This window comes from Cydia amplana, chromosome 11 (assembly GCF_948474715.1).
Source record: "Cydia amplana chromosome 11, ilCydAmpl1.1, whole genome shotgun sequence".
NCBI lineage: Eukaryota > Metazoa > Arthropoda > Insecta > Lepidoptera > Tortricidae > Cydia > Cydia amplana.
This window is the reverse complement of record NC_086079.1, coordinates 10,387,704-10,404,935: the sequence shown is the minus strand read 5'-3', so window position 1 is coordinate 10,404,935 and position 17,232 is coordinate 10,387,704. Positions and strand designations below refer to the sequence as shown.

Here is a 17,232-nt window from a genome sequence, read left to right as displayed (position 1 = left end):
AAGAACCAATTCTTCCATTACTACATCACCCCACCTTCTAGTTATGGTACCTCATAATTTGTGTCCATACTAAATCCCATCTCATCATCCCCCATATTATTTCTCTCATCATATTTATAGTTACGTACCTAGCTGCCAGTTTGTTGACAACTTAATTAATCCTTATTTGGGTCCTCACATTAATAAATAAAATAGGTATCAATTTTATAATATTTCAGTTAATGATTAGTTAGCCTTAACTATTAAGCCATAGATTTCATAAACACGATTCAGATTCATAGCATATCAATTTTGCATGGCAGTTGATAGTGGGAGGCTGTGACGGGCGCGTGGCGGTATACGCGGCGTCTGGCGGCGCGCTGCTGCGGAGCGTGGAGCCGGCGCTTCCGCCGCACGCGAGGGATCTTACGGTCGCCGCGCCCAGCCCCTCTGGACAGGTAACCATAGTCACGTCTAGCTGACTGTGAATAATAATTTGCATGGCAGTTGATAGTGGGAGGCTGTGACGGGCGCGTGGCGGTATACGCGGCGTCTGGCGGCGCGCTGCTGCGGAGCGTGGAGCCGGCGCTGCCGCCGCACGCGAGGGATCTTACGGTCGCCGCGCCCAGCCCCTCTGGACAGGTAACCATAGTCATGTCTAGCTGACTGTGAATAATGATTTGCATGGCAGTTGATAGTGGGAGGCTGTGACGGGCGCGTGGCGGTATACGCGGCGTCTGGCGGCGCGCTGCTGCGGAGCGTGGAGCCGGCGCTTCCGCCGCACGCGAGGGATCTTACGGTCGCCGCGCCCAGCCCCTCTGGACAGGTAACCATAGTCACGTCTAGCTGAATAATGATTTGCATGGCAGTTGATAGTGGGAGGCTGTGACGGGCGCGTGGCGGTATACGCGGCGCCTGCGGCGCGTTGCATGCAGCAAAGAGAAAACTTCTATGAAATTATGACGTTTAAATAACACTGAGCATTTTATATGTAAAAGCGGCGCGCCCCGCTCACGCCGCGCCCGGAAAACGCGCCTGTGTGACGAAGCCTTTACGCAGTCTGTGTTATCAAAATCGCTGCAAACTTAACTAGAGTTAACCTATATTTGAAATGCTCATAATGCTCATCATTATAATCAGCAGGTGTATGATGGACGCGGTTATTATGTGGTAATAACATATATAATAGCAAAGATGATTTGAAATAGAGGCGGACTGTCAAAGTTAATTGTGTAGCCACAGTAAATTTACTGCCATCTTTTTTATTTTATTTTATTTATTTAGAAACAAAAAGTCTCGTATTGCTTTTGACAGGAGATTAAAACTTTTAGAACGCGATTTGAATTTGATCCTTATTCTTACACTGATATGTCTTAATTTGTTAAATATTTAAATTAACGCCATGTAGGCCAACGGTATGGTGCAATCTTTTCGCGCGATGGCGCCTCAACCTTTGGCCTACTGTGTTGGCGATAAACTCAAAAACTAGGTACTGAACCAATTTTCATGCGGTTTCCACCTATCAATACAGTGATTCTTGACGAAGGTTTAGGTAGGTGTATAATTTTTAGGGTTCCGTACCCAAAGGGTAAAAAACGGGACCCTATTACTAAGACTTCGCTGTCCGTCTGTCCGTCCGTCCGTCCGTCCGTCCGTCTGTCACCAGGCTGTATCTCATGAACCGCGATAGCTAGACAGTTGAAATTTTCACAAATGATGTATCTCTGTTGCCGCTATAACAACAAATACTAACAACAGAATAAAATAAAGATTTAAGTGGGGCTCCCATACAACAAACGTGATTTTTGACCGAAGTTAAGCAACGTCGGGCGGGGTCAGTACTTGGATGGGTGACCGTTTTTTTGCTTGTTTTGCTCTATTGTTTGTTGATGGTGCGGAACCCTCCGTGCGCGAGTCCGACTCGCACTTGGTCGGTTTTTAATTTGTTGATGGTGCGGAACCCTCGGTGCGCGAGTCCGACTCGCACTTGGCCGGTTTTTAACTATATTTTGGGTGTAACAGACGATAGCAGTAGGCACGTTCGACGGTTTCCTCGTGGGCGACATGAAGGAGTCTGTCGGACTCGAGCTGACGTTTCTGCCCATACCTCACCTGTATGCGACGCGCGCCCTGGCCTGGAGCGGAGACGGCACCAAGTTGGCTGTCGCGTCGCAAACCGGCGCTGTTATACTACTTGAAGCTGTACTCAGGTATTCTGTGCCGTTTTAAATTTGCATAAATTAAAAAGTTTTTGGCAAAAATTCCATTTTTGGTACAAGCTTGCTGACTGTACTTTTCTTACAACAGACAACTAAAGTCTATTTTTTTATTCGGTATACTGAAATGACAGTTAATAGTATGAACATGAAATGTCATTTCATACTATTAACTGTCATTTCAGTCTACCGAATAAAAAAATAGACTATACTAATACTCATCGAGACAATTCTAAAAACCCCTATCACAATTAGGTTGCGTTGTTTCATCTCAGAGTTCCTATGGCCATCTCCTGTTTCCATCATCAGATCAGCTGTATGTCATAATAATATTGCATTGTCATCCGATTTATACATGCATGCAAAATTTCAGCTCAATCGGAAACCGGGAAGTGGATCAAATATAACTTGCAAGATTTGATTACCAGACCGACAGACAGACAACGGGACAGGTGAAACAAAATTAAAGATTGTAAAAATATTTTTTTTTTTATGGAAGATGGATTACGTTTACCTTCTACCTTAAGTATCACTGCTATACCACTACTACTACTACCTACTATTTATGTTTTGTACGGATTTGACAAACTTGTTTGAATAGATTTTGTTTGATGACATTGCAAATTTGCATATTAATTTTACATAATAATATGTCACAATTGAACGTACTGGAATTATTTCACTACGGATTTAACATACAGCATTGTGCTTTCACTGACTTACTATGTTCGTAGCGCTACGCCGTAGCTCGTAGCTCCAGTCCATAGCGTTATTAGTTCGTCGTCGGTCCGAAGCAAAATTAATGCTTCGTTCCGTATTTGGAACATCTTGAAATGCCTTTTAAAAAACGATAACAGTATGGGGTATTTCAATTAAGGAGTGTATAGGTTCCTTAAGGGCCCGTAATGTCCATATCTTGTGACAACCCTGAAGTTGCAAGCTACGGTTAACCACTTACCTACCATCAGGCTATGCCTGCTTTCACCGACGTAAAAAATAGTTTAAACTATCTGTGTCCATGCAGACCACCTCAACTTATTAGTTACAGAGCACATAAGATAATCGAGGTCACAAATTTAATTTCGCCGTTTTCTACAGATTCTCAAGTAACGAAATCGAGTGCTAGAAATTAGTGTAAATTAAATTATAGGTATTTACAAAAATTGGCCCCTCTAGTACCTGGGCTGTATACAATTCCACCTGTGTGGTGACATCGTGCTTTTTGCAAAGCTTGAAATTTTGTAAGTTTGAGTATATAGTCTGTGATGTTTATAACTGTTATGGGCAGACGCTGGGTGTGGCGAGACTCTGTGGAGGTTCAACACGTGAGCCCGAAGCAGCTGGTGCTGACGCGGCTGGCCAATGACGCCCCGCCCATGACCGTCACCACCAAACACGCGTCCGACATATTTCATGTTCGCTTTATAGGTAATATATGGAGTAGAGATACATTCGCTTAATTTACTTATTTATTTATTTAGAAATTTAATTCAGGCCCATATATACAAATCAGGGTTGTTGCGGATGCAGATTTTTTGACATCCGCGGATGCGGATACGGATATTTAAAGGCTCACATCCGCGGATGCGGATGCGGATGCGGATGTCAAGATTAGGTACTTAAAAAACGTCAAATATTAATTTTTTAGTTTTTTTTTTAAACGAAACGTTTAGTATTTGAGCAAGAATGTGCGCACGCACCTATGTGCGTTATATTTAATAACCGACTTTTCTGGATCTAGACGATTTCGTTATAGGTAATGACGAAATTATAACTAGCACTTACGCATCCGCTAAGACGTTCCTGTACCGACTTGTTCGACATCCGCATCCGCATAAGCTCCGCATCGATTTTATGCGGATGCGGATGCAGATGCGGATGTTGAAAATAATGCGGAAGTTCCGCGGTTGCGGATGCGGATGTTCGCAACATCCCTGTTACAAATACCTTACAGACAAACACTAGTTAATGTGGGGCTCTGTGTAAGTCCAGTAAGCAGGCAGAAGCAGCTGGTATACGCACGCGGCTGGCCAATGACGCTCCCTGTCTACTTCAGGTATAAAAACTGCGGACAGAATATTTTGCGCTAGTTATATATAATATTAATAAGTCTATCAATCCGTAATTTGGAAAATCGCTTTCTTTATGTTTTCAGGTAACGATTGGTACGCTGTTTGCCGTACAGCCAGCACTTTCATACTCTGCGATATAGCGCGAGGCTTGACAAGCGAGGTGGGTTGAGAAATAAAATATTAAACTGTTTTATTTTTGACTTGATTTTGTGTGGATTAACATTTAAATTCCAAAAGCAGGTTGCGGCCGTTCACAGCGGTAAGCTTTTTATCAATATGTGATAGTTATAAAACGTAATAAGAAGCCTCCTCTAAATCTACGTTGAACGTTATAATATATTTATAAAGTTACTACTATATCAGGGGCACCACAGACCAAGGTGCAAGGGATTTTTAGAACCTAAATCTACGTATTTGTTTAGATTCCATGGTCAGGCAGTGGGGAACGGATATACGCAGCGGTCGGCGGAGCGTGCCTGCTGCATCGCGCGGGCGAATTGAGCGTCGTCGAATACGGACTCGACAAAGTATTGCATACTGTGAGTTGATGTTTTGATAAAATTGCTGGCACCATCTTGCATGCTGTCAATTCGTAAACTTTAATACAAAGACGTAACATCCTTTTTCTACTCGTCGACTGCAATGCTTGAATTAAGACTTCGTATACCAAAGTGAAATCGCGTACTTTTTCCACTATGGGACCCCAACTCAACTATAATATTCATTTCGATACAGTTTAGTCAACTATAATATTCATTTCGATACAGTTTTGTCAACTATAATGAAATTGACCAATCGAAAGCGCGGAGCAAGTACCAGAGCCTCATGAGTTACGAGAAGGTGTCGTTGACCAACCGGCCGGGGGCGCGGGGCGCGGGGGGTCGGGTCGCGTACGAGTATGAAGGTATCGCGCCTGCTCGCGCATCTTAGCTGTATACTTTTGGTTTTTTTACCTACATATATGATTCTTCTACTAGTTTTAAGTATTTTTTTTTGTTGACTCGTAGAAAAAGTATTGTATACAATAGTGATATAATCAAGCTTTTCAATCTCGTACCTTCCTTAGGCAACTCAGCAAGCTTCGTTGCCTAAACACGGTACTCGACTGAAAAGCTCTCCATTATATCACGATTGTATAAAATACTATTCTGTTGGTACCTAAAATAAACCTAACTTTACCTACTATACTTGTTTCATCAAACATAAACCAGGAAACATTGTATGTAGTATGTATTACATTGTTAAATAAAACGTGATGTAGTCTGTTCGACGATAAGCTATTATTTAGGCTAAACGAGGGCCGATCGCTTTAACTATGTATGAGCTGCTTACATAATGAACACAACTGGCTAATAAATTCTCCAGGTGCGAACTGAGCGCGTTAACCCGCACGTGCTTAGCGTGCGAATAAATGAGGGGAACGACAAGGAACAAGGCGATAGGAAGCATCTGGCGTATCTATTGGACAGGCAGACTATTGCCGTGGTGGATCTGACTACAGGTGAGGTACAGAGTCAATCCGAGAAAGTTAGGCGAGCGGAACTATGTCTGATGCATTTATTTACAAGACAGATAGACGTCAATCCTTTCACATCCCTTTTTAGGGTTCCGTACCCAAAGGGTAAAAACGGGACCCTATTACTAAGACTCCGCTGTCCGTCCGTCCGTCCGTCTGTCACCAGGCTGTATCTCACGAACCGTGATAGCTAGACAGTTGAAATTTTCACAGATGATGTATTTCTGTTGCCGCTATAACAACAAATACTAAAAACAGAATAAAACAAAGATTTAAGTGGGGCTCCCATACAACAAACGTGATTTTTGACCGAAGTTAAGCAACGTTGGGCGGGGTCAGTACTTGGATGGGTGACCGTTTTTTTGCTTGTTTTGCTCTATTTTTTGTTGATGGTGCGGAACCCTCCGTGCGCGAGTCCGACTCGCACTTGGCCGGTTTATATCTTCTTGGCTACCAAAATCCGTATTAATAAGATGGTGTCGTGTGTTGCCTTCATCACCCCATAATTGTGACCATGAAAATATAAGCCTACTGCTCACATGAATAAGTAGGTAATGTAAGTAAATATATCTTTTTATTATTCGTGTGATTACCAGGAGTTCAGCTGGGCCAGTGGTGGCACGAAGCGCGTGTTGATTGGCTGGAGCTGAACGAAAGCGGACAACTGTTGCTAATTCGAGACACGCGCCGGAGACTTATCCTGTTGAGATTGCAGTCTGGCGACAAGGTAAGCAAACCTCTAAAGAAACCTTAGACTTTCCGGTAGCTTTTTCCGCGACGCCATATCGAACTATTGTCGATATTAGACCGTAGGTATAATAATATATGCAATATTTGAATTTAATTTTAATTTTGATTTGATTAGAGATTTTTTACGAATACCTACTTCATTTTTTTTCTGCTTAGGAAATCATAGCAAGTGGAGTGGGATTCGTGCAGTGGATCGAAGATAGCGATGCCGTTGTTGCCCAGACGCCGACACATCTTCTCATTTGGTAATACCCACCTAATTAGTGTTAGTTAAGACTCGATTCTTTGTGTCGCCTGCTTGAAGACTTAACTCGGTCGAACCTCGGAAGAACCTCCCAAAATACATGTCCTTTCAACTTGTTAGAGACCCGAGTTTGTTGTAGAGGCTTGAGTACTTTTCAGATAACTTTATTAAAATAAAATATTAGGTACAGTGCCTGGGACCCCGGCTGTGTGGAAATGGCGGAGTGTGGTGGCGGCGTGGCCGTGGAAGTTAACGCTCGAAGGGTGCTGCTAGACGGTGGACATGTGCCTTATCTTCAACTGGACGAGCATCGACTTGCTTTCAGTACGTAAAGCTGGCTAAGCAAATCTTGTCAGTAAAAAAAGGCGCGAAATTCAAATTTTCTATGGGGCTATATTCCTTCGCGCCTACATTTTTCAAATTTGCCGCCTTTTTCTACTGACAAGATCTGCTTGACCAGCTATACATTCGATTCTGCAATCTATAAGGACTTCTTCTGTATTTAACCCGTTTGTAACTATGATTATTTTCATTGGAATGACATGAGAACATGACCGTTTTGATGTACTTGACAAGATCTGCTTGACCAGCTATACATTCGATTCTGCAATCTATAAGGACTTCTTCTGTATTTAACCCGTTTGTAACTATGATTATTTTCATTTGAATGACATGAGAACATGACCGTTTTGATGTACTTAATGTGAAAAGTTTACAAAAATCTTTTTTTTTTGTTAATTCATAAGTCATATTCATTAGTCATCCTTCTTGTTTATTCATTCGCGCGCCTAAACTCCGTCAAACTATACTAGATGTGTCACGATTTGATAGTACTGAGGCTGACCGCAGACAAAAAAATTAGAGTAAGAGCGTCACACAATTTTGTAGATAACGCGTTGCGTAGTGGCGATCTGTCTGGGTGCGCTCGCTACTTGGACGGTGTAGGCTACGCCGACCTGGCCCCGCTGTGGAGACAGCTGGCAGAGAGAGCGTTCGCCAACGAAGATATTCAGGTAGGTATTTATAGAAAACACTTGCATTACACTACTTACTGTCGACAACCCATCCGTTCTGGCCACAGACAATCCAACCTCTAGACATAGCATAGTCGCGCTACCCCCTCTGCCACACATACGGTAGCGTTACTCCATCTTCGAGTCAATCCCGTGCCGTGATTGGTCCGTGTCTTTTAACGGGCCAATCACGGCACGGGATTCGCTCACCTCGTCCCCCCGCACCCCCGTATTTTTGGCAGAATCGGTTTCATGAAAGAATTGGCCTAAGCTCAGTCTAGAGGTTGGATAGTCAGTGGTTCTGGAGCGTCATGCGTATTTTTACCCCCGACAACTACATAGCTGCAGTAGGGCGTAGCGCACGTAGAGCCAGAAACCTTATCGCATTTCCAAATGTTCACACCTATTACGGTTCGAAAGCACCCACGTACCGAGCAATAGAATTACTAAATAATTTCTTAGCTACAATCCAAAACGCAGACATATTCGCAGACAAGTGGCCGTCCTTACAACATAGTATAAGGATTTTTTAAACTCAACCTATCTAAATTAGTATAGTATCAGGTACATTATCATTAATAACGTAGTATATATCAGGATTTTTTATTTTTTAAACTCTATGTAAATTGACATATCTAGAGCTGTAAACTTGTACATGTGTTTATTTAAAGAATAAAGAATAGGACTAGGTAAGATACGATAACTCTAAACACTCTAAACTAACAAACTAAAATTACCATTCCGTAAATCACGAGCCAATGTTTCAAAGTATAATACCCAATTCACTTAGTTGATATTATTCTTCGAAGATTAGACCCCTTGGGAGGAGATCTATAACTAGCATTGTCTGTGGCAAGCTGACAAGTAGACTGATTTTATTTTCAACACATAACTAGTTGAACCAACGATCAATCGTCACGATGTTAACCGTAAATTTGTCTATTAGCTAGCAGCAAAATGTTACCGGGAGATTGGCGATGAAGCTCGCGCGTACTATCTCGAGGCAACTGTTCAGTTGGCGGCTAGAGAAGGTGATGGCGATGTAACTGCTGGTAAATATTGTAATATTCCACGTGCGATTGCATTTGTTATTATTAGAAGGGAGTTAAAATCTTCTGGATTTTTGTAACAGGTCTTCTCCATGCCGTAGTTCGAGCGAAACTTGCTATATTTTCCGGAGATTTAGCTTCCGCGGAAGAATTCTACGTGAAGAAAGCCAATCGGCCGGAAATGGCGATCAGCATGTACAAGCAGTTCAATAGGTGGGCCGAAGCTATTGCCCTGGCTGAGAAGACCGATCGGCTGGCGGTGACCACCTTGAAGCAGCAGCACATGGATTATTTGACTTCTACCGGTAAGGAAATAAAATATTGCAATTGATATTATGTACATTAAACAACGAAGCCCGCTTAGCTACTTTTACTGTTGATTAATTATACTTACGATACGTAGGTAGATGTGTCGAGTTTTAGGAGCTAAAGTCAGGACGCTAACCTCGAAGAATTTCCTACATTGGCCCGCCTCGCCTGTTCCTATCTCTATACCTATTGAGTCAATATACATTATGTAAGGTCAACCGAGGTAAATGTGTCTCTTGTGGTAAATGCGTCATTTGAAAATATCTTCGAAACGCAACATATTATAACTATTATAGCCGTCTGCATTAAAACCACATGACCACACTGCAAACAGAGAGGGTTGCAATAGTTCTAAAATGTTCCGTTTAGAAGAAATCTTTAAAAGACGCACTTCAGAATCAGAAATCAGAAATTATTTATTTGCATTGATACAGTATGGGGATGTTATGTTACAATATAATTATAGTATATCATGTACCTAGCTTGCATGCAAGCGTGCAAATTCATCATTATAATCATAAGTTTAAATAAATATAAAATGTCAAATTGAAATAATTGAAAAAAAATTACATAATAGGCATATCACAATACAATTAATAACTAAAGATCACTAATTTAAATATTGCTGGTATTCGAGATACGACTTTACGCTGTAAAAACAACGTTCTGAGAGCCAGTTTGTCAAACTGCGTTTAAAAGCGTTTCCCTCTAGCAGCTTTAGTTCCTCCGGGAGATTATTATATACAATGATGCACATATTAAAAACATTTTTCTTGTATATCATCTTGCGACTACGAGGGTGATATAAACGGTTCATAACGTTTACCCTGGTTCGCCTTTCAAGGACTTCGCCACGTGTTTTAAAGTACGAGTGATGTGATCTGACAAATTTACATATTTCTCTTAGGTATAGACACGGTAAAGGAAGGATTTTTAGTTTCTTGAAAAGGGGCACGCAGCTTTCGTCCTCCCACGAATTACTGATGACCCTGTCACTTACCTCAAGTGACGCATTTACCTCGGTTGAACTTAAAGTTACTAAACAGCATGTTAAGTCACGGTCACGGTACTGCTGAAGCTTGAAATCCTTAGGCCTAGATGTTAGAATTCTCAGAATATAGCCGTATCCATGCAGACGAGCTGGGCAAATCGACCGATTTGACCAGGAAAATAATTGTCGCCAATCTCATCTAGCGTCCACACGTACACAATTTAAACACCAATTTGCATTCCATAGATACTAACTTCGAAAATTGGCATTTTGGTGTCCGCACCTGCTGATTTGATCGAGGAATCAAATTGGCGTTTGCGTCCGGCACGGCCTGAATCGATCGAAAAATTTCATCAGATTGTCGGAAAATTGTCTCGTCTGGACTCCACTTAACCCCTCATTTCCCAGGACCTCTCAAATCCATACAATTCCGACTCATATTGGAGCCACTGGGAACTGAGAGGTTAAGGCTTTCTCCCTCATATTAGGAAGGCTGGGTGAGGCAGGTGCCGAGTTAGCGGCATCAGGCGACATCCAAGGGGCAGTCCGCATGTGGTTGAAGGGCGGCCGCGCTCGCAGGGCCGCGGGGCTGATCCTTCAACAACCGGCCTTGTTGAGAGATAACGAGTTGGTAGATACCGTCCATGCTCAGTTGATTCAGGTAATAATGAGCATATATTTGAGTATTGCACTTAACGAAGTAGTGATATAAAGATATAGTACTTGCTCAACGAAAGCTGAACAGTACAGAGTTGTAGTTCACTCAATAACAATGAAAAACCGGCCAAGTGCGAGTCGGACTCGCGCACGGAGGGTTCCGCACCATCAACAAAAAATAGAGCAAAACAAGCAAAAAAACGGTCACCCATCCAAGTACTGACCCCGCCCGACGTTGCTTAACTTCGGTCAAAAATCACGTTTGTTGTATGGGAGCCCCACTTAAATCTTTATTTTATTCTGTTTTTAGTATTTGTTGTTATAGCGGCAACAGAAATACATCATCTGTGAAAATTTCAACTGTCTAGCTATCACGGTTCGTGAGATACAGCCTGGTGACAGACGGACGGACGGACGGACGGACGGACGGACAGCGGAGTCTTAGTAATAGGGTCCCATTTTTACCCTTTGGGTACGGAACCCTAAAAAGGGTCAGGTTGTACGTAATTATCGAGCTATTTAATATTTATAAATATGTTGGCGTTGGGACAATTAGCTACACAGACAGTGTAACGTAGCTGAGAGTGCATTTAAATATCTTTGGCCTTGACTGAGCAGATAATCTTCATAAAAGAAAATTCGCTAAAACCAAAACCTAAATTATGAAAGTGAGAGAAGTGTCAACTAATTGGCATTCCACTTATAGATTCAATTTTCTATTCTACGAGTATTATAGTATAGCTAGTTTCATAACTGTATACTGTACTTGCAGGAGGAATGGTGGGAGATGGCGGGTGAAATTTCTGAACGCCGCGGCGACAGTCTCACTGCAGTCGAGTATTATGCTAAGGGAAATAACTTCGCGAGGGCAGTGCAATTAGCCCGAGAGGTACATATTTTTTTTGCCTTTGTCCAAAAAAAAAGTTAGTGGCCTAGCGGTAAGAGCGTGCGACTTTCAAACCCGGGCTCGTACCAATGAGTTTTTCGGAACTTATGTACGAAATATCATTTGATATTTACAAGTCGCTTTTCGGTGACGGAAAACATCGTGAGGAAACCGGACTAATCCCAATGAGGCCTAGTTTACTCTGGGTTGGAAGGTCAGATGGCAGTCGCTTTCGTAAGAACTAGTGCCTACGCCAATTCTTGGGATTAGTTACCAAGCGGACCCCAGGCTCCCATGAGCCGTGGCAAAATGCCGGAACAACGCGAGGAAGATGATGATGCAGCACATAGGTACATTCGAAATTTTTTAAATTCACTAACAAACATGGGCGTTTTTTTGTTGGCCCCTATACTTTTTTTTCAAATTTGGCATTTTTTATGTTATTTATACTCAGAATCACGAGCTCTTTCTATCCTAATAGGAGAAAAAAAGTGTCCCAAAATTTCCATGCATTTTTCGATCTTTCCATTCCGCGACCGCCATACAAAGTCTATGAAAAATGGTGACGTAATGGAAATAAAAACCTTAGGACACTTTTTTTCTCCTATTAGGATAGAAAGAGCTCGTAATTCTGAGTAGAAATAACATAAAAAATCCCAAATTTGAAAAAGTGTAGGGGACAACAAAAAAAAAAACGCCCACATCATAACTTGAAGCCATGAGGCATATGAGGCTTATGAAGCTTACATTCACTGGCATTTTTAGTAGCCGTGTACAAAATTAAATGACGCTGCTCCAATAGCTTTTTTTACTATAGACTTGTCCAGGCGAAGTGACCCGATTAGAAGGCGCTTGGGGAGCGTGGCTCGTGTCTTCTCGACAAGCTGGCGCTGCTGTGCCGCATCTCATAGAAGCCGGGGACACCAGAGGCGCCCTAGCGGCGGCTTTGAAGGCACACCACTATAAAAAGGCTTTGCAAATTGTACAGGTATGCTCTTATCCACAGACATAGCATAGTCGCGCTACCCCCTCTGCCACACATACGGTAGCGTTACTCCATCTTCGAGTCAATCCCGTGCCGTGATTGGTCCGTGTCTTTTAACGGGCCAATCACGGCACGGGATTCGCTCGCCTCGTCCCCCCGCACCGCCGTATTTTTGGCAGCATCGGCTTCATGAAAGAATTGGCCTAAGCTCAGTCTAGAGGTTGGATTGTCAGTGCTCTTATCTAATCTATATAATACCTTTAAACGAGCAATTCTTGCATTATTATTTATTTATTTATATATATATTTCAATGATCTCGGAAACGGCTCTAACGATTTCTATGAAATTTGGTATATGGGGGTTTTCGGGGGCAAAAAATCGATCGATCTCTGGGTAAACGCTCATTTTGGAGTTTTTATATGTTTTCCGAGCAAAGCTCGGTCTCCCAGATATTAGGTATCTATAATTATGTTATACGTGATATATATTTTTTATCCTGTGACAGTCACACACAGGTAAAAAAAAACTAATAGTCCCTACTTTTTTCAGGGGGTTTCCGTGTATGAGTTGGGTATTTGTACTTTTTTCCGAGTATTTGTATAACGAGCATTTGCTGACTTCTGTACTAGGATTTTTTTAAATGCTTAGTACTGACTGTTTACTCAATTTCCTGATCTATTTTTCTTTGGCAGGTCATAGAAGACAAGGATCTAATTCGAGAACAGTGTGAACAATTAGCTGACCACTTCATATCTACTCAGGTTAGATCAATAACTTTTTAACTTAGTCAAAAAATCATTGACTTATATCTCAGGACTGGCCTTACGTGCACTAAAAATGGTACTAGTTCAGCGGTGTTACTCACGAATTCGGGCAAATCGTGTTGTCTAACGCAACTAGTTGCGACCAATCGCGCGGCGGCGAACGCGTGATGCGAACTCATAAACCAATCGCGTTGCAGCGTTTTTACACCGCTGTACTGGCCCCATTCATGCTCCATTCTTATTCCTGAGATATATATATGTCAATGCAAAAAATATTACTTCCATCCATTTTGACAGACCAGTATTGCACGTGTACGGTATTCACGTCACTATAGGCACTTCTAGAATAAATTTTCAATGCTACTGGTTTGTAGGAATGGCAGACAGCCGAGCGTCTCCTAACCTCCTGCGGTATGGCCGAGAGATGCGTCCGAGCATACAACTCGGCCGGCCGGGTCGCGGACGGCCTGAAGCTAGCCGCGGCCCAGTTGTCGGAGGAAGAAACCAGGGACATTTACATACCGCTGGCTCGGCAGTTACGGAGTGAGGGGCAGTTTAGGAAGGCGGAGCAAATTTATATCGGGCTTGGCGAACCGGATGAGGCTATATCTATGTATAAGGTATATTGGATACATTTAATTTGTTTTTTGGTAATTACCTCTCATGCGCTGGCACTTTCCCGGTTACTCTGCCCTGGCCCCGTAGCCAACATGCCAATCGCTAACGCTCCGTAGCGAACGAAACGCAACTGTCACTGTCACACTAATATGGAAGAGTGATAGAGAGACACAAAGCGATTCGATAGCGAAGCGCAAGCGATTGTCAACTTGGCTAGGCCGCCTGGTTAACCCATAAATTGTCGTAGAAGAACCAAGCTGTATTTTGTAAAAACTATTGACAAGAAAAGGCTTTGTCTAAGTGTTTGGGGAGCTTAACTCAAACTTCTTGAAGACCTTTTAATTCGTTCGATGGACGCATGTTCATAGCCGCCACGCGGTCGACAGGTTGTATTAGTTGTGGGTTTTTACGTAAAGTGTCATTCAATAGAACTTGCTAACTATGTAAACAAAAGTTACTAGTAAATTGACATTCAGTGTCAATTTTAGTATGGCGGTGTGTTTACATAGTTGGCAAGTTCTATTGAATAACACTTTAAGTTGTTTAATGTGTCAAAATAAAGGCTATTTTCTGAAAATGTTTACAGCAGCTCAAGAATCGACCTGGAATCTGTAACAACATATTGTCGCTAATAATGAAGAAAGTATTTTCTAGGAATATTCGTGATGTTTTAGGAAGCCTCTCAATACGAATCCATGCTGCGCTTAGTAGCGGCTCATCGCAGTTCTTTACTGGAAGCGACTCGGCGCCATGTCGCTCAGGCGCTGCACGCTTCTGGCGATTTGCGGGCCGCTGAGAATTATTACATACAGGCTGGTAGGTATAATAGGAATCCTTCATATTGTTTATCACTGGTATGAATCTGTATAACATAATCGTAGGTAGTATGCCTCTTAGTGCTGCCGCTGCCACTGCTAATAAGCATAGATCTCTATAACTACTAAAATCAAAATTTATTTTCAAATTAAAAAAAGTGAATATTAAATTGCATTTTAGTCTCTATCCTCTAACCGTTAGATCCAACCCTGTGAAATCACAAAAATGGGCAAAATAGTTATCCCATAGAAAACATCGATATACAGGATGCCCAGTAATTAATGGATAACCTTCTAACCACCGACAGGGCACCTTAGGCTGGTTCTGAAAATGCACTTATAGGTCTAGTAAAAGTTTCGTGGTTTTAGAGATAATCGCACTTTTCTAAATTTGAAGTATGGTGCTAGCTATTAAAAAAGACAGAAAAGTTCGATTATCTCGAAAACCACGAAACTTTTACTAGACCTATAAGTGCATTTTCTGGGCCAGCCTAAGGTGCCCTGTTGGTGGTTAGAAGGTTATCCATTAATTACTGGGCACCCTGTATAATCAGCAGAAATGTATAAAACAGACAATTGCAATTTATATTCTGTTCCGATTCCCAACTTTAAGGTGACTGGAAGAGCGCAATTCAAATGTATCGCTCATGCGGTCAGTGGGAGGGCGCAGAGCGTGTGGCTCGCGCGCACGCGCCCAGCGGAGTGCAGCAGCAAGTGGCGCTGCAGTGGGCCGCGGCGCTGGGCGGGTCGGCTGGCGCTAGACTCTTGGCGGCCAGGGGACTGGCGGCGCTGGGAGCGAGATGGGCGTTGCAGGCACAGAGGTTTGGTTTTATTTATTTACTTTTATGGCCCTTACTGTGTGCTCATGGACCTGCTTCAAATATTGTAACAGTTAAGTGGCGTTGCAATGGGCAGCCCCATTAGACGGGTCGGCTGGCGCCAGGCTGTTGGCGGCCAGGGGACTGGCGGCGCTGGGGGCGAGATGGGCGTTGCAGGCACAGAGGTTTGGTTTTATTTATTTACTTTTATGGCCCTTACTGTGTGCTCATGGACCTGCTTCAAATAGTGTAACAGTTAAGTGGCGTTGCAATGGGCAGCCCCATTAGACGGGTCAGCCGGCGTTTGGCTGTTGGCGGCCAGGGGACTGGCGGCGCTGGGGGCGAGATGGGCGTTGCAGGCACAGAGGTTTGGTTTTATTTATTTACTTTTGTGGCCCTTACTGTGTGCTCATGGACCTGCTTCAAATATTGTAACAGTTAAGTGGCGTTGCAATGGGTAGCCCCATTAGACGGGTCGGCTGGCGCTAGGCTGTTGGCGGCCAGGGGACTGGCGGCGCTGGGAGCGAGATGGGCGTTGCAGGCACAGAGGTTTGGTTTTATTTATTTACTTTTATGGCCCTTACTGTGTGCTCATGGACCTGCTTCAAATATTGTAACAGTTAAGTGGCGTTGCAATGGGCAGCCCCATTAGACGGGTCGGCTGGCGCCAGGCTGTTGGCGGCCAGGGGACTGGCGGCGCTGGGGGCGAGATGGGCGTTGCAGGCACAGAGGTTTGGTTTTATTTATTTACTTTTGTGGCCCTTACTGTGTGCTCATGGACCTGCTTCAAATATTGTAACAGTTAAGTGGCGTTGCAATGGGTAGCCCCATTAGACGGGTCGGCTGGCGCTAGGCTGTTGGCGGCCAGGGGACTGGCGGCGCTGGGAGCGAGATGGGCGTTGCAGGCACAGAGGTTTGGTTTTATTTATTTACTTTTATAGCGCTTACTGTGTGCTCAAGGACCTGCTTCAAATAGCGTAACAGTTAAGTGGCGTTGCAATGGGCAACCCCATTAGACGGGTCAGCCGGCGTTTGGCTGTTGGCGGCCAGGGGACTGGCGGCTTTGACCTTGAGATTTGGTGCTACCACATTTGTTTATCATGTACCTTTGTGGTCCTCAATGTCAGCGCGCTTTTAACCTTTTCCACGCCGTGTCAAACACTGTCACTCAGACGCCACATCATTGAAGTGTCAAAACTGAAGTTGAACTTTATGTATGCACGTAGGTCGATGTTGCTCTGTGGTCTGTGACCGTTTAATCGGTCTTTTGCGTTGAACCTACGGTGCGCATATATCGGTCATTGGCGTCAAAAAAGGTGGTCTTTTAGTGGCCACCTTGTTGTTTGTTGTCGACTACTAGGGCATTTCTCAGGAGGGCCATTTTTACGTGTCCGGGGCAAAAAGGTATTGAATTTACTGTTCAATCAATCTGAATTAATTCAGGCATGATTTTCAGCATATATTCTGTCTGGGACACTATCAAACTATTTATTTATTATTTATATAATACATCAAAAAAATATCCAAATGCGAAAAATGTTCGGTGGGC

At 43.2% G+C, this 17,232-nt stretch overlaps 1 protein-coding gene across 1 annotated transcript in view; it reads left to right on the top strand.

Moving 5' to 3' along the window:
• The window catches only part of LOC134652019 (intraflagellar transport protein 172 homolog), a 45,629-nt gene that overhangs the window by 8,033 nt on the left and 20,364 nt on the right, over nt 1–17,232 (top strand). The window contains exons 5-23 of the mRNA XM_063507172.1: nt 303–437; nt 2,002–2,189; nt 3,484–3,623; nt 4,351–4,427; nt 4,690–4,806; nt 5,633–5,768; nt 6,380–6,510; nt 6,690–6,778; nt 6,962–7,101; nt 7,666–7,790; nt 8,737–8,842; nt 8,923–9,144; nt 10,628–10,800; nt 11,569–11,685; nt 12,500–12,670; nt 13,361–13,429; nt 13,807–14,052; nt 14,725–14,866; nt 15,479–15,686. Coding sequence (XP_063363242.1) covers nt 303–437; nt 2,002–2,189; nt 3,484–3,623; nt 4,351–4,427; nt 4,690–4,806; nt 5,633–5,768; nt 6,380–6,510; nt 6,690–6,778; nt 6,962–7,101; nt 7,666–7,790; nt 8,737–8,842; nt 8,923–9,144; nt 10,628–10,800; nt 11,569–11,685; nt 12,500–12,670; nt 13,361–13,429; nt 13,807–14,052; nt 14,725–14,866; nt 15,479–15,686 — 2,732 coding nt within the window. The remainder of the gene's footprint in view (nt 1–302; nt 438–2,001; nt 2,190–3,483; nt 3,624–4,350; nt 4,428–4,689; nt 4,807–5,632; nt 5,769–6,379; nt 6,511–6,689; nt 6,779–6,961; nt 7,102–7,665; nt 7,791–8,736; nt 8,843–8,922; nt 9,145–10,627; nt 10,801–11,568; nt 11,686–12,499; nt 12,671–13,360; nt 13,430–13,806; nt 14,053–14,724; nt 14,867–15,478; nt 15,687–17,232) is intronic.